The sequence below is a fragment of the Calidris pugnax genome, unplaced genomic scaffold (assembly GCF_001431845.1).
Source record: "Calidris pugnax isolate Ruff unplaced genomic scaffold, ASM143184v1 scaffold20, whole genome shotgun sequence".
In the NCBI taxonomy this organism is placed as follows: Eukaryota; Metazoa; Chordata; class Aves; order Charadriiformes; family Scolopacidae; genus Calidris; species Calidris pugnax.
In genome coordinates, this window is record NW_015094510.1 from 30,673,299 (window position 1) to 30,699,488 (window position 26,190).

A 26,190-nucleotide genomic window follows, 5' to 3' on the forward strand; every position below is an offset into this window, starting at 1 on the left:
TTCTGTTCCATTCTTTGCATAGTGCAGCCCACTTGGCACAATGAAATTTTACCAAGTTTCTAACATTCCATTGAAACCCTATTTCACCTTTACTAACAGGACAGTTTATGATTCTATGTTTTCCATCACAATAGTTGTCATTACTGTCTTTGCTCTGCTGAGTTCAGGTAAATAATTGCTTTCCTTTCAACTATGCTTTAAGATCATTCTTTTGTCTAGACTGCACACTAAATTCAATAAACACCTGATTTTCCATCTGCAGCAAGAGTTTTTATAAGTACTTAGTAATATTTTTTTTAACATCTCAGTGTTAGGTTGACGAGTTTCAAAGGATGTTTCAGATGTATTAACCTGAGACATGACTTTACAGAATTTCTGATAAGATAAAAACTGGCCTCTCTTATATTTGTTAATACATGAAACTAATAGAGGTGAGGGGAACAACTGGCCTCGATTATCCTTACAGAACACGTGGCCCAACCTACTCCTGTCACCCTGGCTTACGTGCAGCTGTGAAGCCTGTCAGTAGGAGCAACAAGCTTGGAATTTCCCATCAATGCAACGCGTTCTGCGCCAACGTGAGAAAAGGGACACGCACTGCACCTTGCAGTCTTGATAAACCATGTGTCTTAAGTAAGGAAATCTGAGCTTGATCCTCAAAACACTAACAAACAATCTCAGACTAAAGAATTTGTTACCTTCACATGAATTATTTAGGTACCTGCGTGGTTATGTAACAGTACACACTCAAAATCCTATGGTTTGAAACTTTTATCTTGTACATCTTTGGTATGATTTCTTTACATGGTATAGTCACAGTCCTCACGATGATATTGTAGCATAGATGTTAAGTTACTGTATAACCTAGTCTATAAGCAGTTACAAGCCATATGCTTCTGCACAAACCCCCTGATGTTTAGCACTAAGCCAAAAGATAATCAGAGACTAAGGTTCCACGTGCTATTACTGAACACAGAAAGACAAACCATGCTCATTTCTAAATACCAACTACTGGAAGATTATGAAATTACTTTTGTGACTGAATAAAAAACCTTGAAAGCTACACTCTTATTACACAATGCACCTGCCAGGCATCCATATCTTCTTTAAAAAGTATTCTATTCTTCGAACTACTGACAGACAAATAATTCCATAGAAGCATTGTGGTAGTGACAAAATCATCCAAACTACAAATACATATCACTCAGTGAATTTTATTTTATTTTGTCAGTTTGTCAGACATCTCCATAATGTTTCCACCATGTTCAAACATTTAATCGGTGATTTTTTATCTGTCACAACATCAATTACGAACCATCAACCCAAATGGTTATTAATCATTTAGGAGATTTTTCCTTTCCATTCTCATTAGCTAAATGTACCCAGTTAATGACTCTTGTCTGCATGATTTTTTTAATGACTTAATATAACAATCTGTTTTATCATATAGCAGTAATGCCGCACTCTGGTTAGGACAGATTCTTTAAATTGTTTTGTATAATAAAAGTAGACACAATCATTTCAACTTGTATTTAATATAACCATTCTATTGCTGTCATCAAATAAACTTTTAATGTAATTGATAAAGAGAAACACTGTCAGGAACACAGATGCTTATATTCCACCCAATTAAAAGACCAGTATGGGTGATATTAATTCTGAACTCATATAATTAAGTAGCACTAGGAAATACACAATAACAAAAACTTTCATTAGATCACAAAAGCAAAGTTCATAATTGCTTCTACTGCTCTACATAAAGCTGAAGGCATAGCTCTTCCACAGCTGTTCAATAAATAACTTAAGATTTAAATGTAATAAAAATGATAATAAAATGTATTTTACAACACAAATGTAAAAAATATCTTTACACTTAATTCTCCTTTTTGTTTTATATGACTACGTGGCAGCATGTTAGGGAAGTGTTATAGTCTCAACAGACAACACCACTCTATTAAATGGGTCATTTGTCACCAGCACATCCACTGCTGCTGCCATGACGCTTGGAAGAGATCAGGTCTGGAAGGGAAGGAACTTTAAGTTAAGCTGCAGAAAGGCTGAAGTGATGCTTCTTGAAAAGCTGAAATCCCGTAAGAGATTAGCTCTAATATCTTCCTCTCCCATCCCAATTCCAATAAAAACACACATTGCCTTCATTTCTCAAAGGGATGCAGAGTTGTTTGACTTCTGATGGATCGTGGATGGCCATGTGGCGTTTTCAGTGTGAAGGGCCTATCTCCATCACTGACTCAGTAGAAAGCTTTGCCTTTCCTGCCAGGTTGGCCAAAATAGTCCATGCATTTGTCACTTGCCAGCTGGATTACAGCGAGAAAATGACCATCAGCTCCAAGATGGTGTAAAATCCAGCTACTTGTCTCTTTGTGGCTCAGGCCAATACCTGTCCTCTCCCAACTGCCCCCTCACTCCCACCTCACGTTATAGTCTTTAACTAGTCTCAGGCAATTCAGGATTTTTTTTTCTTCTTTGAAACAGGTAATAGTCATGATCTCAACTCACTAAAAGCAGATTTCAGTGTATGAATTAATGATACATCTTTGGTTAGGTATGGAAGCTGTAACATCTGGAAAAAGGCATATGGAAGCTAAAATGGTGTATAACTTATTTTTAAAAATAAATTCACATTGTATCAACAATTTCTATTATACTGAGAATGTGGTCTACAAGTCCAAATATCCTAACTTCAAAAAGATTTATATTACAAAATAAGGTTTAAAAAATTATACACTATTCTTTGCAACTGTTTTTTTTCAGTATTTCAATATTTCCTGAATCTTTCTTAGTACTACAATAAAACAAGGAATTTAAGCTTGAACAGTCCATGATAGATTAATTTAGCATATGATTATTATAAATGTAATATCAAAACTTACCAATAATTACCTAAAAATGCTCACAAAGCAATTCCTAGCAAGATATTTCAGAACTTCAATCAGTGTGAGGTTCTGTTCAGTAAAATAAAAGGATGTTATGTTTTTTTTACAAAAATAAATCTCTAAGTGCGGTCTCGGGTGGTTCAAATAATATTTTTTCCTGTATCTTAACATTCAAGAATCATCTATTCCATTTTCAGAAAGAAGCCTTCCTTATCTTCTGTAATCCCAAAGCAAACTAAGCACCTCATACTGAACAGTGGAAGGAATAAAGAAGCTGCCAGATTTTCACATTATCATTTATACAACTTCAGGATCACAGAACACCTCTACAATGAATCAAGTACTTTTCCTTCACCTGTTTTAATTAATTTCAAACGTATTTTCTTTTACTGTGTTTTTCCCTTGGTGTGGTCTCAGAAGAGAACTTTCATTGAAAGAGAGAATCATACAAATCACTGCAGATGTGATTCATTTCTGTGCCTGGATGGAAAAGTGTATTCAGTGTTATATGAATACGCAGAGTCAGAAACCAGTCAGAGTGCTGTCCTTTTTTTCCACTAGTTTTGGGGGGATCCATAGTTTCCAGGGCGGGAAATGCAGGACTTTGTATTACTCTGAGAGCAAACGATGGCGAGTGCCAGGGGAGTCAGGATTCAGTTAACCAGTTTAGCTCAAGCAAAGGTCAATCGAGCAGTTATGCTGGAGCCCTGTTTTCCCCACAGCGCAGTTCCAGAGGCGTGCTCCCCAGAGCTGGCATTCAGTGGTAAATGCCAGCAGGGGTAATTGTGCTACACTGCAAAGACATGAAATAGAGGTATTTTTTCTAGCACTGAGCACAGAGGGGGTAACGCCTAGCTTCTCAGGAGCAAGTGGCATACAATGATTTGCTCCCTTTTTGTAATTTTCTTTTTTAATGTGAATTTTTTAATGTGAAATCATTGAGCTATTATTCTTGAGCTAGTTATCCTTTTATTAAATGAACATGTGCATATTGCAGTATTTCAGGTATATGATAAGGTGTTGATACGTACTATCTTTCAAATGGTAATTCACACAGGAATTTAATTTGGAGTCTTATTTTTGTTTTAAAATAGTTTTCTTTTATTTTTCTTTATTATTATGTTAGAGCACACAGACCAAAATTGCTAGTTAGTGCTTTAAATAAATTACTACTATTTCTTTATTTCAGTTTGACATGCCTCAGAAACCCCCTGTTTGCTCAGGAAGTCTAAACACTAACACAATACCACAGTGTTAGAGTATAAAAATTCTGAGCCCATTAGCATCAACATGCCAGCTATCAACGTGCCAGGAGCAGATGTGCAGTAAGGCCCAGCTGAGGGAAGCACTAGCAAATGTGATCTCATTCTGGCTACTATATTGACTTATTTTTATCAAAACAGGAACTTAACTTTCCATGAATTGCTGTTTCTTACATTTAATGAGGATATCAGAATGATGATGTAACATCATACTGACAAGTTCACGACTGACGTATGCCAAAAATATCTATTTTCAGGTGTTTCCTAGATGATCAGTAAACACAGAACACAGTTAGACAATACTCTTATGCCTCACACCCCATAGTCTTTTCTTTCTCTACAACTAAATCCATCAGTGGCAGGTGCTAGACTGCATTTGCAGTTATGTAGAGTATAATCAAGAAAGAAAGTAAAAGAGCTGGAACTACTCCTCAGTAGAACCAAAAACTACAAAACATGGTGAGCAAAAGGGACAAACATTTGAAGAAACTTCAGAGTCCTCTCCCTCTGAAAGCGAGTATGGTCCTACTTCCCACCTCCACTGGTAAGAACTTGTGGGGCAGTGGCACAAAACATTCATTTGCAGATAACAGACAAGCTGCCTGCCATAAGCCTTGGACAATGTCAAGGTTGTTTGGTGTGACTACCCCTGTTCGGCGTGACTAAACAGGGGCACAGAATACTCAACACATTAGGCACTAGTGATGATGGGAAGCACTGCAGTAATTTGTTTTATAGTACCAGCTTGAAGGCTATGTTACGGAGAGACAACAGAGAACTGCTTATTTTGCTATGGTTCATTTTCTCTGGTCAACATCACATGAGATACAGATTAAGCATCTCCCTCCCAGTCCTTGTTCCTCTTCTGAAACAATGACCCCTCCAACCGCAGTCATCAGTCTCTCTCTATTTTTTTTTCTATTTTTTTTTACTGTTTACCAGACATTTATTTTCTGCTAACACCCTCTCTTGCGGCTGTCAAAATTCAAAGAAAATCTCTCAGCCATGCCTGTGTCACAGAACTCTATTAGCAACAATTAAGGTTTAACCTAACTCTCAGATATGTATGCAAAGTTCATCAAACCCACTAAAGCAATCTCATCGGAAGTTGTTTAACTCTTCGGTGTCCACAACCCAAAATATACCACAATGAAAGGGCAAAGAAGGAAATATATTTTTCTACAAGGAAAAAGAGATCCCAGGATGGAAAGAGCGGCTGATGCAACCCCAGCCTAAACAAAGGAACGTACAAATGCATGGCCACGGCTGGGACACAGCACCCTGGGACACACCGTGCTGGCTCGTGCTAAAGCTGCCCACACTGCCCTGAACAGAACACTGCAACATGGGATTACTGCTCAGACCATGAAACGGTTTGTTCAACCAAGCATAACTTCATGTGGTTTCAGAAATTAATAAAGATATTTTTTTTTAATTGGTGTAATAAGCTGGTATGGTTTGCTGTTTGTTTCTACGTACTAAAGCAAAGGCATTTAGAGTGAAGGCACCTCAAGTACAGTCCATGAGCTAATGGGAGCCCATAAAGCCTTTCTTTAAACCAGAAAGGGTAATTTTTTATTGTGGCCAACCCCAACAGAACAGCTCATCATCAAGGCTGTGGGTCTCTTCCAGATGTCCTGACACACTTGAGGGCTAAGAGAATGCTGAAGAGGTCCCTTTGACCTTTAATAATTCCATTAAGAATTTTGCATTTCTGTAGTATCATGATATCTTGGATGACACATATTTTTAACAAATTTGCAGCTAACAAGCAACACAATTTTATTTCTATTATTCTACTAGCATTTTACTGTATTTTTTACTTGAGTGATTCTTCTTTTGATATATTCAAAGCATCAATTTTGACTTTCTCAGTCCGATAAGAATAAAATACATGGATGCACATGACCAAATAGATCTTTTTTCTAGCTTTATAATCTACACATCTGAATAATTTGGTTTAGTTTGAAATTATTTACTACTTTTTCCTGGTATGTAGATAATTTCAGTTGATTACATTTACTATATGGGATATGAAATATTTTAAATTGAATATGGTAATTATAGAGCACCTATAAGAAAATATATTGTATGTGTATGCAAAAGCATATACAACACTATAAAACAGTACAAACCTGATGGGAATTTTCAAACTCGAGCTCAGATGTAGAGAACAGATTCCTCATTGGATCATAACTCTCTTAGCTCAGAATGACTCATGGAATTAACAATTTTAAAATAACACTGCTTGTAAATGTGCTCCTGCATTCTCCTCCATTTAAGAGCACACATTCAAATTAAGGTGCTTTATAGAGTATTCAGTTGAATACAATGGAAAACATGCTACAGAGCAGGAGGATATTTACCTCTCCTGCCCTGAAGCATCACTTACATGCCTAAAATAGGGAACTAAGCTCCCTATTCACAAAATAGTTTGTAGATTCCTCTTAAGAAATCTTCTCACAGAATCATAGAATGATATGGGGTTGGAAGGGACCTCTGCAGATCACCTAGTCCAAACCCCCTGCCAAAGCAGGGCCACCTACAGCAGGTTGCACAGGAACATCTCCAGATGGGTGCTGAATGTCTCCAAAGTCAGAGACTCCACCACCTCTCTGGGCAGCCCGTTCCAGTGCTCTGCAAACAGTGAAAAAGTTCCTTCTCATGTTTAGGTGGAACTTCTTATCTACATGTTTGTGACCATTACCTCTTGTCCTGTCACTGGGCATCACTGAAAAAAGACTGGTCCCATCCTCTTGAGACCCACCTTTTAAGTATTTATAAGCGTTGATCAGATCCACCCCTCAGTCTTCTTTTCTCCAGACTAAAGAGACCCAAGTCCCTCGGCCTTTCCTCACAAGAGAGATACTCCAGGCCCCTAATCATCTCTGTGGTCCTCTGCTGTACCCTTTCCAGCAGTTCCAAGTCCTTCTTGAACTGGGGAGCCCAGAACTGGACACAATACTCCAGATGGGGCCACACCAGGGCGGAGTAGAGGGGCAGGATGACCTCCCTTGACCTGCTGGCCACACTCTTCCTGATACACCCCAGGATGCCATTGGCCTTCTTGGCCACAAGGGCACATTTGCTGGCTCATGGTCATCCTGTTGTCCACCAGGCCTCCCAGGTCTATTTCTCCAGCAGGTCAGCCCCAAACTTTGACTTAACCTTCTCCTTTGACTTAAAATTTGGGAGCGTGTTTTCCTCAAAGCTGTACCTTGCTGAACATTTAGAGCCAAAGACCACACCAACAAGAACTCTACTAAGACCAAAAAAACCCCCCAGAAACCCCAAAACAAAATGCCTCTGTGTTTACTCCATTTTTAAAATACAGTCATGACAACAGAGCTGCTGAGTGCACCTGTGTCCTCACTGGTTACTTTATTTGGTTGTGAATTCCCAAGACTAAAATTACTGCACACACAACAGATAAACAAAGGCTTAGTCAAGAATTACCCTCATGAAGCTTTTCCTTCACAAACAGATTTTGAGATCACAGGTTCTGAAATTTTAACAGCTCTGAAAATTTAAATATTTTTTATTTTTGTAGAGAAACTACGTTATTATTTCAAATTCAGTTACATGGAATCTTCTTCAAAGAGCAAAAGATAGGTCAACATGAAGCTACATTTCTGCCTTCCCCCAAACAAATGCCAAAAAGACTGCTAATTTGGGATGATACTTTTTTATAGAATGGCAACATGTTTCCATTATAAAACGGGCTTACTTTTTAACATTTTTTTTGCAAAAGTTATTTGAGGAAGTTATTTTTTCAAACTAGGACGCATATTACTATTCATCTTGACCTATTCAAATCTCAAATCAAAAGATGAAATATTTTGTAAACAAAGTTCCCATCAAAACATCTACATGATCTACAGAACCATGGTAACATCTAATTAGTTTTCAGCTAGAAAGCTGTCCTATTACTCTAAGAAATTTGTTTCTATGTATGCATGTATGACTATGAAATCAAAATTATACATTAAATAATAAAGAATTTTGAATAAATTGCTAAGTACTAGTAGATACAGTATTTGTGTCAATATAGAGCTAATCAGAAGAGCTGGTTACTGCAATCAAGTCGTCTAGAATAAAGGAAACCAGACTGACGGAACGTGCCTGCAAATTGGTGAATTGCCATGAGTTGCAGCCTTCTCATTTACTAATGGCTGGAATTTAAAATTACCAAAGTCTTTGACAGCACAACATAAGGAAACTCATTTTCATATGCAAATGATAATAACATTCTTTTCTGCCACTTGTACCATAATTAACCTTTTTTTGCTTGAGTGTTTGTCAGACAAGACTATCCATTTTACTCTGCTTTCTCTTTTGCATACAGCTTTGTCCATGATAAGGAAAGAGACGATGAAAAAAATTATTAGAAACTGAGCAATCTCCATATTAATTTTTAACAATTCAAATGCATACAGTTTTATTAATATCTTATCATTGTATCTTTTCAGATTTCTTCCTGTATTGTGAAAAAGTATCTTGTAGTTTAAAGAGAAAAATCAATGAATGCTGATTATTTTATTTTATTAAGTAAGCCATATCAACACCTCTAAATCCAGTATAGCTCAACAGTTTCTTAGAATTTATGGAGTATATAAATACTAACTTGCACCCATAGAGAAATTACAGAACACTACATCGACTTCTTTTAAATTTAAACCAAGGTTAGAAAAAAAAAGATCATTTTCTTTAAAATAAAGTAATTTCTCAGAAAGTGCACAGAGACAATGACCTGGGGTTTGCATCTTTTTTATGCAACAGTTACAAAATATTTTTATGGGTGATCACTGTCTGCAATCAATATTCTACAATCAACTGGTTAGTGGTATGATAAAGGAAGCTGCTGAAACTTCTGCTTACAAGGTAGTACTTAAAAAGTAAAAAGGAATAGCCACTCTCACGAAATGTGCTTAGAAATCTGAGAGTTTAATAAACAGGAGCTGAATTCTTTTGAAATGGATTACATTTCAAAACATTTACGTTTATTGAAAACCCTTGACTTGTAGATGTCTTGATTTAACAGAGCGTCTAAACTTCATTGGGATTAAGCTTCAATAACTCACAATGAAACCAAACAGAAGGCAAGTCAAGATGTCTGTCCTTTTTTAATGCTGCATTTTAAAATCTATTCTTCATGCATAAAGCAAATTGTTTTCCCAGAACTTGAGATAATCCTTGTCCACTGACAACCAAAAAATATTTCCATTTAAAACTGCAAAGTTTGCATATGTAGTGTGAAAACCCACCGTATTCTGCAGGAAAGGAATCATTTCACTGCAAGAGATTTTAGTACCTCTGGAAAGTAAAGCCTTGGATTGGTGCACACAACAAAATTGAAAACTTAAGGAATTCTTCCACCTCAGGCACCCATGAATGAACACAGCTTTCTCTAAGTCACAAGAGTACAGGAACTCTCTTAGAGTAAAAAATGCTTCAGCTTCTGCTTTCATTTCTTTGGAAGCTAGACCTTACTTCAGTGGGTACCTCCTATGAGCTGTGCAAGTCCGATACTTCCATCTTACATTCCATATGGCATCCTGTTGGGATGGTGCATCTTTATAAAGCGCTACTACTCTATACTGGCCACTGCTTAATTAATAGAATCTAACTGGAACAGTGATTAAACAGGGACATGACATGACAGTTGGGCCTATCAGAGCTTCAAATCTCTCTACATGAGACACAAAGAAAGCATCAAAATTTTTATAGCAGTACTTGCAGATTTCCCATTTTTACTAACCAGTTATCACTTAGATCAAAGGTCTTGAAAGTTACATCCTGGCTGATAAATGCTGAATAAAGTGAAATCATGCGGCAACGTGATGAGGGTTGCGGAAGCCAATTAAGACTCAGGATCTTAGCAGATAATGTGAGACTGCAGTTGCATTTTTGGTTTGATATTCACAACAGCTGAAGAGAAGAAGCCAAGAAAACTGACAGAAAAACACTAATGCTTCAGAATAAGGTGGATTTTTCATAGCATTCTGAATTTTGGATTAAAATAATGGAATGAGGGGATTTAGAACACAATATTTTTATGAATTTTGTCTTTTAATATTAGAATTCTAAATCTGAAGTACTCTGCTCTGTTCAGATACTTAGATAACAGCTGTCCAAACACAGACAGAGCCATCAGAGGAACAAAGACAAGGTGGGGAAGGGGGTGCTGAGCCAAATCACGTACCCCAAGAGAGGGAAACCACAGAACACATTTAAGGTGCCACCATGAGGAAGCTGGGAGTACAAGGACCAAGAATTACAATCAACACAAAGATCCATGATGATTCGTAAGCTTCATATCTTAATGTTGATAGCAAACAAATCACTGTAGACAGACAAGCTGAAACATGACATTGTCAAGTCCAATGTCAGCAGTGCTAATTGAAAGTATTCAGAACTCTCCATCTTAGAAAAATGTTCAATGCACAGAGTTTTTGTTTTAATTTAAAGCAAAAGCTAACATCCAAATATCAGATCTTCCCTCTGGGCAGAAAACACATATATCCATCAGCTCCATCACCACAACACAAGACACGGCAAACCATGGCTCTGTTGTATTATGTATACACTCATTTGTTCTCATTTTAAGTAGGCATATTTCCGTTTTTTATTTTGCTTTTACTGAGTGAATTCAGACTTGAGAAAATGAAACACCTGTTGTTTTTCTGTCCGTTGCTGTGTAATGCTCTCAGAACATCTTTACACTTCTATAAATTCTGCTGCAATTATTCTACCATCTGGTCTATATTTTGGGTTCCTCCCCATCCCATTAAAGGTTTGGAACAAAGCAGTTGCTTTTATTATTTTTTGCACAGGCAGCAAACATCTTGACAAGGCAGCCTTTAACTAATAACCTAAGTTGAGACTTGCTGCACCCTTAGTAGATGCAATCTTTCAGTACAATTTTGATGTTTCAACGTCTCCTATTTTGCTCTTGAAAATAGTTAAATCAAACAGTGAAGGTAGAAGTTACTACCTTATAGTGAATGAAACAAGGGAGGTATGAGAAATTATCAAAAAAACCCCTGATAATAGAGGGTCATATAAAACTAAACCAATGCAAGATATGACCTTTATTGAAATATAAATCTGAAGATAATTTTCAGAGTTATGAGAAAATCTTCACTGAATTTCTGAATACTAAATGAATAATTAACTAATGATAGATTGCATTTATACAACCAATAATGAAAAGTCACAAAAAAGGCAAGTTAATTAAAAATAATCAAGGCTAATCAAAATCTTGGTGTAATACGCATAAACATGAATTAGAATCACACTTAAGGAAAAATGTGATTCAACTGAAATGCAGAATTAGAAATAATCAACATTTTCTGCTAAAATACATCCAGAAATAAAAAAAATAAAAATAGTATTTCAGATGTGATCTCACTAGAAGCTTGAGAAGCAAAAGGGACTGATAATGTGTTATTAAAAATTGCTTCAAATACAACTGTATTACACATTTGACAGTCAAAAAATCATACAAAAATATAATATCCAGTATCGGGTCATCTGTCACTATTTTCCATTGTCACTAACAAAAAACCTAACAAAATTTACTGTTTATGGATACAGTTAAATATCTACTGTAAAGCTCTGTCTTAATAATCTGTTCCTCTCCTACAGTAAACAGGTGTTTAAAATTGTAAATTATTTCTTCAGAATAGCTTTACATAAAAATTAGTAATCCAAATGTAAAATATTGTCAGCAGTCTGAACAATGAAAAAGGAATACAACTATCGTGGCAGTATAATGCAGCACATTTGTCCATGGTTGACTGGAGTAATATATGGAAATAAAAACTTTTTCAATATGCTTGATTGAAAACTCATCTATTACACTCTGGTACATTATCTCCACTTTGTATGGGAGCTGTACTCCACCTAGAAGCTGAAACTCTAATCTCAGATTTCCATTAACAAATATACATATAAGTAAGGAAAATCGCATTCAGTTTGGTCACATCCAAATAAAAGTGGAAGTCACAAACTGCAAGGTACTCTTGAAGATTACGAACACCCCTGACTCAGCCAGAAGTGATGCTTTTTAAATAATAATGACTATAATAGTCAGTCAGAAGGGATGAAGTTCAGCCCTAGTTACATGACCAATGTAACATCTGAACATGCATTATCACCTGTTGCTATATAAATTTACACTTTATTGTTTGTAATGTGAGCCTTTTTGTGAAGGAAACGATAGAGAAAAATTAAACATTAGCCAAAGAAAACAGTTTGCATAACAAGAATCTTATGAATAATTCGGAAACATCCATTCAATAGTTTCTTTAGAAAAAGCAATGCCTAGAAATCATGTTCCCCTCAAATCTTCCCTTTGAATCTGACACTCAACACTTTCGCAGAAATCTTCTTCGTATCACACTGGACAAGACTGTGTTAATCAAGGTCAAAACCAGTAGCTTTCCATTTCTTGCCTGGAGGTAACAGAAGATCTCTCCCTCCTAAAAGAATCTTTCTTTCTGGAAGGTTCTTGCAGTTTCCTCTATGTATCCAGTATGATGAAATCTCTTTCCTTAAATACTGATTAATTTAAATAAATGACTTTTTAATTTATCTGCCTATTAAATTAAAAATTCCTCTGCTGCTAATTAAAGTTTAGATAGATTTACCTGAACTAAAAATTTTCTTCTTCACTGTTAGACTGTAGATTGACAGAGCTGTTGTCAGACTCTACACCTTCTATTATAGCCCCCGGTAAACCTAGAGAATGCAGATCTTGTCTTTATTTGCTTCAGAGACTAGTCTTCTATTAATTTCTACGTTACCTCTACTAGAATTGCTTCCCTTTATCTCTCTACATGTCTCTCACCAGATTAAAGAGTGTGTCTTGACTTGGATGTAAAGATTCATCTGAGTAAATAAATCTATCTTTCCCCTCAAGTTCATCAAAAAGACTAATGACTAAGATCTAAATCTATTGTAAACTAACTAACAACATTACTGTATTTAAAGTTACTGACTTCAAACTGTTCAGTCCACTGTCTTCACATTTCTCACCTAGATACCTTTAAATTTTTAACATGTCTTTTTACACATCTTCCAGAACTCTTTGAGACTTGCGTTTGGAAAGGCTGACTTCAGTGCAATACTCATAATATACCATGTCACTTAACACCAGCGTGCTGAGGTAAAAACGACACTTTAAAATTACCTGTATGGCAAGTGCTCGAGCTACAAGACTTCTAAGATACTGTAAAGGATCTTCTGGACCTTCCCACTTGCTTTGCCATGCGAGGGGACACTGAAATAAAAAAATATTTACTGAAAGTATCCATTTCAAAACCATCTTAATTACATTTTAAGATAGCAATTTGAACGGAATTAAATAATTCAGAGATCAACTATATCTACAGAGAAAAAAGGTAATACAAGTAATATAATGATCAAAGCATACAACCATTAATAGGAAGGCCATGTTCCTGCAAATTCTTTATGTGGCCCACAGAGATATGGCGCTGATAGAGAACTTGCAAGGACCTCTGCTACTCAATAAGGAAACACCAGGAGGTTCCACAAACACTTCAAAAAAGACCTAAGTTGATTCTTTCCTTGAAAGCCACAACACCATCTTCCAACTGCAGCTGCAGGTTCCCACTGCTTTGCTGCTGCCTCCTCAGATTTGAGCACGCAGCTGTGTGGCTCTGTGGTGGAGTGAATCCCCTACAATTCCTCCACATGGTTATTTTATCCTCATCTCAAAGTGTTTGTAGAACAAGACCTGAGAATAAAATCCTGCAAGACCTCCCCATACAAATTTCTCACTGACTTCAAAAAGAAAGGTTTAAAAGATCCTCTTTTAGATTTCCTCCTTATAAAATAAGGATTAAAACATTGATTGTACCTGCTCTACAGGAATCTGTAAAGCACACTGAAATCGACTCTGCAAGGTTCTCCTACTTAAATGAGAGAGCATTGATGCAAATCATTACCTGGGGAATACTGCACAGTGCTGAAGATGCTGAGCTGAATAAACAGCTTATGCTGTTTTAACATTTACAGTTGCATTTTCAAGGAGGTTGATAATCTAATAGCATATGTGCTGAACAGATTTTCAAAATCTGATCACAGAAGTTCATAAGAAAAAGTATGTTTCAAAGTAAATACTCCATGTGTACCTTTTACAGATAAAAAGCAGAAAATACCTGGATCCATGGATACTAATTAATAATAAATTGAATTCACTGGAATACATACAAGACAATTGATAAAACAGTTAACTGCATGCTTTTTTGCATAACTATGATTTTTTGAAAACTTTCTGTATTTGAAACTATTATCCTTGCATTTTTGCCAACTCTTTGGCTAGATATGCATTTGCAACCACCTCACTAATCTTTCTTTTAGAAGGCATTCACTTAATGTTGCTAATATATTACTCTAAATTACTCTAAGTTTAAAGTAATAGCTTAGCTAACTGTTAGTATGGAAGCATATTTCATATGTACACTAACATATCAATTTTGTACAAATGAGACATGACGATGAAACAATTAGAAGTCAAATGTATTGAGTTTCACATTTCTGTTGCTCATCTAGCAGCTTCTTTGGCTGCTATAATCTTAAAATCTTGGAGCTTTCAAAATATAAGTTCTTAAAAATAGTCTTTTATTACGGAATGTGTGCCCACGCTGAACTAAACAAGAACAGTGTATAGAAAACACACAAAATAAATCACTTTAAGATGATAAATATGGTGAAGTTTAGCTGCCATGCCAAAAGCATAGCATTAGCATCTCTGGAGGGCAGCGGAAAAGTTTGCTTTGTGGTCACAATCCAGTAAAGTGATCTGTCTCAAGGTGAGTGGGAAAGTAAGCAGACAAAATGCCAGAAACTCTTCGTTCAACATGTTTGGCACCAAACATGTTTGTGAGAGAGAAAAACAAATAGCGTCTTTAAGCACATTTTTGTAACAGTGTTCAGCTTCATAGCTCCTGCTGCTTCCAGTTTAAGAGTGCAGCTTAAGCACACAAGCAAGCAATACTCTCTTGCTCAGTAACAAGAAATATAAATATAAATACTACAAAATGGCCATTACATGTATCATTTGCATTCACTACGACTTTTACTTATCACCAGTTGTCTACCACACTGTCAAAATGTGTGTAAAAAGGCAATGAGATTGCTAACATGAAAGTGTTAATTTAGTCTCATTCTACTGCAATTTTGCTCACAAATGCTATCCAGTGATTCTAAAATTACAAAGAATTTAATTATTATTTTAATTAGAAATTTGATAGATCAATACATGCATAACAGTCTTTTTAACAGTACTTGTTCCTCACATGAAGATTAACAAGTGTTAATAGGAGATATTGTTCATTGTAGGACCAATCAATATCTACACACTGGCATCAACACAATTTATCAATTGCTGCAGGCGAATCAAAGCCATAGAGCTTCATGTCAATGTTTAACTATCTTTGGAATTCAATTATCTAGCTATTAATAACAAAGCATGTACTTTACAGTCACTAATTGTATCAGTTTATGAACATGCCCAGTTTGATGCTAGAAAACATGGAGAAAGCACATGTACAAATTTTGGTTGCTTTTCTCATATATCAAGAACATAGAATGAGATGATAGGTTGCTGTAATAAGCACAGCGTGTCTGGTGTGATATGGCAATAATCTATACTAAATAAATGCAAAGAGCAAATTGTGACTACAAGTACAGTAAAACTGAAATTTTAAGAAATAGTAAAAATGAAGAAAAGGGACAGATTTACATGTTTTACTGACTAATATATTTGACTTATCTAGCATTTGAATATCTAGGTATTTGGAATGGAAATAGCGTTCCACTACTTCTAATTTTATCGGATTTGTCCTTAAGAGAAAGCTTGATGACAGTATAATATACTCAGAAACTTCTGCAAGTACTTAAAGCAACATTTTTCTGGGTTTTCATTCCAGAAAAAACATGGTTCTGTTTTAGAAAAGAACTTGGTTTTAGAGCCTCTATCAATAAAAGAACTTAGAGCAAATGGTGACATGAAAATATGTATCAGAATTTTGTTCAGTTTCCTTGAGTTTTTTTAATTGCTTATAATGTAAATTCATGACAAAATAACTTACCTTCTGGTTTAGCAGAGCGCTTGCTAGTCTTTGTACTTCAGAACTCAGTAATGAGGTACCTCTGATGACTTTACTTAAAGAAGCAAGTGACTGATGGACACTTTGCACAAGGCGAACGGCATTGAATTGTTCCAGAGTAATGAATGATAAGATCGGAGACCCTTGTTGCTCCACAGGAGGAGACACCTTCTGATGAATTAGGTTAGAATTCTAAAAAAGAACACATGATGCCCACTTAATAAACTCAGGGGAACTATTATTTTACACAACATATTATTTGTTTAATTCGTAATGCTTCATATGACCTTGTTAGTTTTGAAGTCATTCAGATATCTCCTTTTTTCTGACACTGGATTAAAACTATAATAATACTTTCAGTATTGTCCATTAAATGTTCAACAAAGGCTTTGCTCTTCTAAGAGAAATCTGTCTCCCTGATTACTTCAAAAATACTGGAATTTCTGAAAAATCTTCATTTAGATGAATCACTGTGTCAATAAGCCAATGTAAAAAGCAGTAGTGCGTTCAGCACAACAGGACTGTATCGGGTTCTATAAACTGTGGTGCCTGATATAGCTCTTGCTTTAATAAGACTAGTTCCACCTGGAAGCAAATTAAATACAAATGAATAATAACTACAAAATAAATATAAAATTATGTGTATATCCTGAGTTACTCAGGTACTGCCGCTCTCACACTGACATTTTTACTACTTACTTCCATTCCATTACGGCCACGGAAAGTCCAAATTTATTCAATAATTTCAAGAGATGATATAATTTTGTAAATCTTAAGTCATATGCATCTTATTGCATAAATATGTTTTAGTATGTGTTCTGAAACTGTCAAGCTGCCATGTGACAAGATGGTGCACTGAATTCATTATGGAATTTAAACCTTTATTGGAAAATTCTACAAGGCACAAATGCAAAAAGAAAACCCTAGCCTTAGGGAAAAAAAATGTTTTGCTATTTCAATTTCTAGTAATTTATTAAAAGTAAAATCAGATTTACTTTATCTGAAGTATCTCTTCTTAAAATAACAAGTAGTTTTTACTTTTTTTCAGATTAAATAAACTTCTGAACTATCTTGTGGCATCTTGCTTTCCAGAACACACAGGATGCCTGCCTCCATAATCATTCCCAGGCACTGTAAGTTTGTCAGAGCTTTCATGTGTTTTTCATTTCAAGTTCATACCGCGCTCAACCACCAAGAAAAATATGAGAAAAGATAAGTGAAAGAGTACTACAGATATTTCGATTTATGACTGCCAGAAAAAAAGAAGGATAAGGTCTTCTGTCCCACATTATTAAATCGGTATATAGCAAAGTTACTTACTGTTTGAAGTGTAAGAAACATATAATATTTAGAAATGTTACATTTTGTATTGTCTTTGTATGCACCCTGAAATCACAGTAACAGTTTCACTTCTATTTTTCTGAGACCATAGCTTGTTGAATATGTATATAAAAACTGTAATGTAAAACTAGCACAAGCTGGTTGATAATTTGTTACTGGACTATTTAATGGCACAAAAAAAAGGAAGAACAAAGAAATTTACAGGCTTGCTCAGTCTTTCACATACTAAACTTACTAAAATAGAAGGCCTCCAAATTCCTGAATACTGCCCTTTACATAACAGTCTTCTATGAATTGCATATTCACTCCATCACTCTTTTTAATGTTTTCTCCTGAGAATTTGTTAAAACAATCCATCTGTCATTTTTATAGGAAAATTAAACACGAATACCGATATCAGCTTACACATTTAATGTTCTATTACATTCCCTTAAAATCCATTATGTATATAACTCACATCAGCTTTAAAAATATCCTTATGACCTGCTTGGAAATTAAGATGAAGAACTGCTGAAGTACTGACTGCTATTCCTTATCGTTAGAAACTGAAGATATTTTCTAGTCTTTAACATTAAATACTATATTGTGATACCAATATTAAATCAGGTGTATTTTGAGACTTTGATCATATTTCCTCTTTCACTTCTGTAGTTGTTACTGTCTCAGTACAATATAAGACTTCATACAGTCTCACCTAAGCTGCTCCAGAGCTTTTCTTCATTACCTTCCTAAACTCAAGCTTTTTCAAACTCCAGAATGTTCTGAATATTGCCCCCTCAGAAATGGAAATAAATTCATACAGCTCCACTAACTAGTTCTGCATTCGATTCAAAATTCCATTTTAGTGGTGGATTTTAAGAATCTCCGTTGGCTTTTTTATGTACCTATTCTATCTCCCCCTTCAAGACTCTATGCCTATTATTTTAGATATTAGCCCGACGGTTTATTACACAAATCTTTCAGTGTTGAAAATACAAAAAGAATGACTATATTTCTGCTTCATCGAACTTCCTTGGTGAAAAAAACATTGTTCTTTTGTTAGAGCTGAGGTTCCTAATGTTTTAGGTAAAAGAGCAATAAGCCATTAATTTTCAAAACTACTTTTGCAATTGTCTTGCAGCATTATGCAACTTTTTGAAAATAATTACTTAGCCTTCAATTTACAAACACAATAAAAGAACATGCAGAATACATCATAACAGCTTATGATTATATATGCAGCAAAAATAATTTTGAAGCAGTTGCTTCCAAATTTTTCTGATGGGTGGCTTTCCAACTTTCATGGAGGTACTAAAGAGTTTCCCTGAAACAAGGCAGAAAATGCATTCACCTTACAACAAAAATATAGCACTGATTACTTTCTGCTCATGACAGATTGCCATTTGGACATAACAAAACACTTATGCAGCTCCATTGCACCCTGATATATTTTTGCATCTCTAAAAACAATCCTATGACAGGCAATGCCTGAATTCCATTGGACAATGACTTCCAATGGATCCAGTCATGCGACAATGAAGTGCTTATACAGGTCCTGATCTACACTCTGTCATGTTGGAAGGTTATGTGGGAAGAGGATGGGCACCAGGACACAGGCTGCTTGAATTACTCTAATGGCCTAGCCCTGGCCAACAGGTTGCAGTGGGCTATCCTTCCACATAAAGAAAGATTTATTTTTTTTAAATTTTGTAGCACTTGTTTCACCAGTTATTCAACGATAGCTTCACTTTTTCCAGTAAACAGTCTTTTGTGCAAACTTATACTGAGCATCTGAGTATTAATATAATCTGAGTATTAATACAATATTATATCATATATATAATAAGAATATTATATAAGTGTATAAATATTATATATTAAGAATAATAAACTCCCCAGCTTAAAAATTTCAGAATGTCTGAATGACTGGTAGTACCATTTAACAGGGCTTTGCAAAATGTACAGCACTAAGAGGAAAATATTTCCAGAAATATTTCTGAAAAAGTAACAACATTTAAGTCCTAATTACTGTATTAATATATAGGAATTATTTCCCATTTCAAACTGCCTAGAATGAAAAAGCTGAAATTTCCAAAGTATATTTGCCACTTTTGCTGTTTGGCCACAAAGACTGTGATAGCTGAAAACCGACCACAAAGGACTACTATTCAAAGAATCACAAAACAGTTGAGGTTGTTACACAACAGTTGAGGTTGGAAGGAAGCTCTGGAGATTGTCTAGTCCAACCCTCTGCTCAAACCTACCACAGGTTACCCAGAACTGTATCCAGACTTACCAGTAAACAGAGGTAAAGGCAGCATTTAGTACTTCAGCCATCCTTTGTGGCCAAGACCTCATTTCCATTCAGTAGTGGGTCTACACTTTTCCTAATCTTCATTTTGTTGCTGATGTACCTGTAAAAACCCTTTTTGTTGCCCTTCTGGTGGGTTAACAGCACCACACCTGCTGCTAAGTTACAGGCTGGAAAGTTATGGCTCCATCCCAGCCATACCGGTTGTGGTGGGTTGACCTTGGGTGGCTGTCAAATGCCCACCAAGCCACTCTATCACTCATGAAGAAGCAAAGCAAAAGCAAAGAAGATTGATTTTCTACTTCCAATCAGCAGGCAATGCCCAGACACTTCCAGGGAAGAAGGGCCTCTACGCATAATGGTTGCCTCAGAAGACGAGCACCTTAATAATGAATACTCCCTCACACAAACATCCTTTTCTCTTAGCTTTTATTGCTGAGCATGAGTATGGAATGTCCCTTCAGTCAGTTTGGGTCAGCTGTCCCAGCTGTGTCCCCTCCCAACCTCTTGCCCGCCCCCAGCCTACCACCTTCCTAGGGGGTTGGAGGCTAGGGAGAAACAAACAGCTCTACAAGCATACACCTCTTGCTTTTCCACCCTAAGGAGGAGGCATCAGGCACTCCCTGTAGCTCAAGAGCTGCAGATCTCCATCCTCCTTCTGGAGCTCTCTGAGCCAAAATTCTCATTTTAGAGAGTCCATTGCTCCAACCACAGTTGGAGACTGTGCCCTTTGGCATGTCACCACCATTGCTGAGAAGATGTATCCTCTACTAAGCAAAGTTGCTGGTCTTCTGCAAGCTCTTCTGCACAAACTGCTGTGCCAACTGCTGTGTGCATCTGCTGCTTCTGTTAGCTGCACTCGGTACTATTGACTGAGGGATTACAATCTGCGCTCATGAAAACATGCAAGCACTATTTTACATGCTCTGATGTGGTATAATTCTTCAGTGGGCACATCACTAAGAAGTTAAATAGTCCATTTACAGATCTGTGAAATGCTGGTCAATATTAGGTAAAATTTTTGGTTTATCCCTGATTTCTGAAATTCACTGACTACCTAAATTCCATAGACATTCTGTTAATTTGGCTGTATTAGATTCTCTAAACTATTTAGACAGATTTTGTTCAGTCCACAGAAATACCTAGTCAAATCCTACCTATTATTTTATTTTAACTCAAAAACTATATTACAGAACACAAAACTGACCATCATGCGGTATTGAAAGTGTACAAATAAAAATATGTCCACACAAAAAGATTATGATAAATTATTCCAATGTAAATTCTACAGGACAAACCTATGTCAAGTGGTAAATATTTTTATGCTTCAGAAGCATCAGCACTTAGATGCACAATAACTATTTTCAAAGTATTTGTAAGATAATCCTTTTTGAGTTAATCCTTCATTTACATACTCAGCACAGGAATAAAAGTGTTTAAAAACATACTTAAACTTTGTCTACATACTAACAAGCTTCTGAGAGTTTTTTGCCTCTGGAATAAAAAGCAGCTCATTTTAAAAACAGCTTTGAATTTATAAATAAATTAGCTACATTCTCAGATCTATACTGGGCACTTCCTGAGTTTCACTGATTTGAAACATTATTTCCAACTACCCTTAGTAATAAGTACATTTGACAGGTAGAGGACTAATATTTGCTTGTATTAAATAAAATGGAAGGCATTGTCAGCATCTATCCCATCTCCCTCCACTTTACTACTGTTTGTATCTAATAGATAAAAAAAGATAATAGTAATAATAATAACAACAATCTCATGAAGTTCAACGAGGCCAAATGCAAGGTCCTGCACTTGGGTCAGGGCAATCCCCAGTATCAATACAGGTTGAGGGGTGAAGGGATTGAGAGCAGCCCTGCCAAGATAGACCTGGGGGCACTGGTGGCTGAAAAGCTGGACATGAGCTGGCAATGTGCTCTTGCAGCTCAGAAAGCCAACTATATCCTGGGCTGCATCAAAAGAAGCGTGGCCAGCAGGTCCAGAGAGGTGATTGTGTCCCTCTACTCCGCTCTGGTGAGACCCCACCTGGAGGACTGTGTCCCAGATGGTCCAGAGGAGGGCAGTTAAATGTAAATGCTTCCGAAACCAAGGAGAAAAAACTTTTATAGAGACTTCAGGAACTCTTCATATCTGGGAAATTCTGTGCCCATTAGAAATAAAATAATGTACGGTTGTTAATTTAAACTACTTTCTTCATTCCAGTGCCCACATCTTAATTTACAACTTCTGAAAACAAACGTGATGTCTTCATTGAGCTATCAATAATGAATTAGAATGTAGCAATGTATGGGGAATTTTTAAAGATGCCTAGACTTTTTCAAAGCTTAAAGCAAGTATTTGTTGAACAAATTATGAAAGCTAATTTTTATACAGAACATTATTATTTAAATTTTCTGAAACACTCAAGCAAATACTCCCCCAAAGAACCCTACACAAGGTCAGAGGCCATCCTATTTTAAAGAAGATCTTCAAAGATTAAGAAATTAATCTGCTAACAACATAAAAACATTAGAAAATCATAAAAAGTTCAAGATTCTATAGGAGTCTTGTTTTAAGATTTACGAGCAGTAAAAATAGGTCAAACACAGATGCATATGGTGACTACAAATATTGGGAGAGGAGGAAGAGAGAACACGTAAATACTGCATAATTCTTTTTCCTGTATTTAAAATTGAGCTGAAGAATAGACAAGCACCACAAGCTTGATTCAGGCAGGCACCTGCTGACACTACGCCAGCAGATCACAGGTCTCATGCAGATTCTGTGTAATATGTGCGAGGCCATGAATATTTGATGGTTTCTTAAATAGTGCTAAAAGCCTAATTTTTAGGAAATCAAATTGAGCCCTTATGACAGCGTCGATTGAAGACGGCATTTTACATCTCCAAAGAAAGTTCTCAGATACGGTGTAGTAAAAAATGGCTATTTTCAAACCAACAAATGAAAAAGTCAAAAGGAAACTAGCCACTCAGTTCTCTGACCCAGAGAAGCTACAGGGTGACTCACAGGAGGAAACTGAAGAATGGCAGGATCGTCAGTGGCAAGGGATTAGCCAGAGATTACCCAGACATTATAAATCAGTCAGGCTGATGCTAATCCTTAGAGAACAGATTGCTTCTGTAGCTAAACCAGGGGCCTCCTGCATCCATGGAAGTACTGCACACTAAGCACAAGATTTAATTAATATTAGCTTTTTTTGAACTCAAACATAATACAGTAAGCATAACAAACAATATATACATTTTTTGTACCCAATTGTCCTGTAAAAATAAAATTGCTCTTGCTAAGAACAGGCCACACAAACTAAGACTTATACTAACTCTGTAAGGCCCTGGTATTGGCCTCTTGAACTTGTTATCAGCTTGCTAGGAGAGTTTGCTGCTTGAACTGAAATTCAGTACCAGGTGTCTCCTTTTGTGATGTGAAGCTGATAATAGCAAACATCTTGGAAGTATGGGCACAGGTTGAAAAGAGAGGGCTGAGAAGTATGAACAACAAGCTGGTGGTGACCTATTGGTCACTGAGGAAGGGCAAGATGAAGAAATGACTGGACTACTTTTGCTTTAAGACAAGAAGAGGCAATTAAGCAGGAAAGAAAAACAGCCAAGCCAACAGAACAAGCTACTTGCTACAGCCTGAAAAATAACCCCACATAAGATTCACACAGCCTGTAGTTGAGGATCAGAGGTAAAGGGCTGAAAACTCATATGAAAGGAGATCTTGGAGATCTCAGATGTGAGGGTAACATTAGGGGAGAGTAAGTGCTTTGAATCTGCAGTGCTAATGATTAATAATGATAAGGAACTAGCCATGGGCAATGTTTGCTGTTAATGAATACTAATGTAGTGCAGTTTTGTTTTACTGTTTAAAACTGGCCTCATTTATCAGTCTTCCAAACACTACAATCAAAATCTCTTAATCTTCTGATTATGTATGTATACACATATGCACCAGTTTCATCTGAGCTCTCAAAAGGAAGGTTTGCAGGTGTAAAGGTATATCTAACTCTAGTCAGTAAGATATAATGGAAGGTGTCATGCTGAAATATACTGCTTTTACTTACAGGATCACAGACCTGGTTAGCAGCAGACCATGTTCAGAGATCACAGATTTCAACATGAAGTTATTTAGTACCGAAAGGTTATTTTGACAAAAACATGATGTATCATACACTTAGCATGGATTAAATTTAATCAGAAATTTCCAAAAGTAATGGTCAATCCTGAAGTGCCTCTCATGTTGCTTCTTTGAATGTGGTTATCTGAGTAAGGGTAAGGTTTTTCTCATTCCAATGTTGTTGTGTAGAAGACATGTTCTTAGGCCACAATGTCTGTGATCTATTACTTGTTGCTGAGGAGAAAAATGTCTAGGTAGGTACGAGCATGAGGTGAGAGGGAACTTTCCCAAGTATGCGCAGTATCTGCATTTCAAAGAGAATTCGCACACATTACAGCTGAACAGACACCCAGAGTAAGAATTCAATGGTCGAAAAATCAAGCTTTACTATAGATGTAAACAAAACCCACTGAAGTGAACCAAGCCAGAATAATAAAGCAACAAAAAGGGAGTGATATTGGCTATTGCAAACATTGCACCAAGGATTTTACTGAATTCAAAGCTCGTACCATATTTCAGTATTACACAAGAAAAAAATTAATCTTTAAAATCATTAAACGTTGCCTTGTGAATATCAGCAAAACAAATAGACTAAATTAAAATCTAAAATATATTAGTGTTCTTCTTGGAAACACATACAAGGTGTTAGTCTCATATCTTGTGAGTGAGGTCTCACTCCCATGTGGAGAAAAAAATGATAGGCTGTTATCCCACATACAGACTTCATTGGTATTAACATACATGTAATATTGTACTTCCCACCTCAAATACATTCAATTTATTTTTCACTTCTTATATTCCAATATTCAAGATGATTTCTTAGACCTGGATTTTAACATAGCTACCAGGAAAAAAAAAAAGTTGTATTTTCAAATTAGCTATTTTCCTACCTGATTAAGTTTCTTCCACAGGTTGAGAACAGGAGAGAGTTCAGAAGACCATACTTCTCTGTCAAATTTGCAGCCAGCAGTTACTGACCTGCTCAGGATCCGAAGCTGTGAAATCACCTGAGTGATGAGAATGCAAACACAAATGTTGAAGAAAGATAAACAAACATCTTTTAGTACAAAAATGCAATACAGTAGCAAATAACTTTCTGATTTATCTACAGACTATGCTTTCTGCATACTTAATTACTAATCATGATCTATTCAAAACACAAACAATACCCATATCCAAATATAGAACATACTTGAGACTCATTCATATTAAGCCCAAAGCAAACAAACAAAAAAATCCATATTTTTCTTATCAGTCATTGTCTTTGTTCAACTATAATTTAAAAACTAATGAGGTGTATAATTAATTAAAAAGCGTACAAAATCTACAGACAAAACTCAAGCTCTGCCTTTAACTAGAATATGTTACTAAATACATATAGTACCTACCAGGCATCAAAACTCCAAGACAATTATAGTCAATGCATTCTGACTTCCCACAGATCTCTTACTTACTTAGATATTGATGCTACCTCAAATTATCTAAATGAATATTTATTATACAAAGGAAGCAAGCAATTAAAAGAATAACTGCAAAACTTTCAGAAAGAAGGGGAGCTCCCAGTTCATGAAGTCCAACTGCCTTTTGCTGTTAGCAACCCCACACGCAAACTGTAAACTGGCAACTCCACACGTAAACTGTTCAAATATATGTATACATTTAAAAGAAAAAATACTGAAGTTAAAATTCTTCAGTGATATTGCAGTCTGTCCTACATGTAAAACCCCTGCTATTCTTAGGTATTTTAGCTAAATTTTAGTTATATTTCACAGTGCATTTTTTGCAAGACATGTTAAGGGGACAACTTACTAATACTCGCCTCTTTTGCTTGACTTCAAAGATTTAAACTTGATAATAAAAAATTTATTAATCATTCAGAAGGACAGGACTATTTAATTATTAGGCAGAATGAGGCAGGAAGTAAAGGTGGTTTTGCTGGATTTTGACTTATTTTCTATTCTTGAAAGATGTGCAATGATATAGTGTTTTGTTTTTAATTTTCTTTTGCTGAAGCAAAGAGCAGCTTCTCATTTATAAGGTTTGATAGGGACTATGAAGCACTACAAGATGATAGTACACTGAACCATTCTTTTAACTTGATAACATTTGCTATAATTTTATTATTATATTAA

At 36.0% G+C, this 26,190-nt stretch overlaps 1 protein-coding gene across 1 annotated transcript in view; it reads right to left on the reverse strand.

Moving 5' to 3' along the window:
• Positions 1-26,190, reverse strand: part of DYNC2H1 (dynein, cytoplasmic 2, heavy chain 1) — a 159,001-nt gene that overhangs the window by 11,905 nt on the left and 120,906 nt on the right. Inside the window, exons 83-85 of the mRNA XM_014966266.1 lie at positions 24,949-25,065; positions 16,276-16,485; positions 13,350-13,439 (exon numbers count right to left, since the gene is read on the reverse strand). Coding sequence (XP_014821752.1) covers positions 13,350-13,439; positions 16,276-16,485; positions 24,949-25,065 — 417 coding nt within the window. The remainder of the gene's footprint in view (positions 1-13,349; positions 13,440-16,275; positions 16,486-24,948; positions 25,066-26,190) is intronic.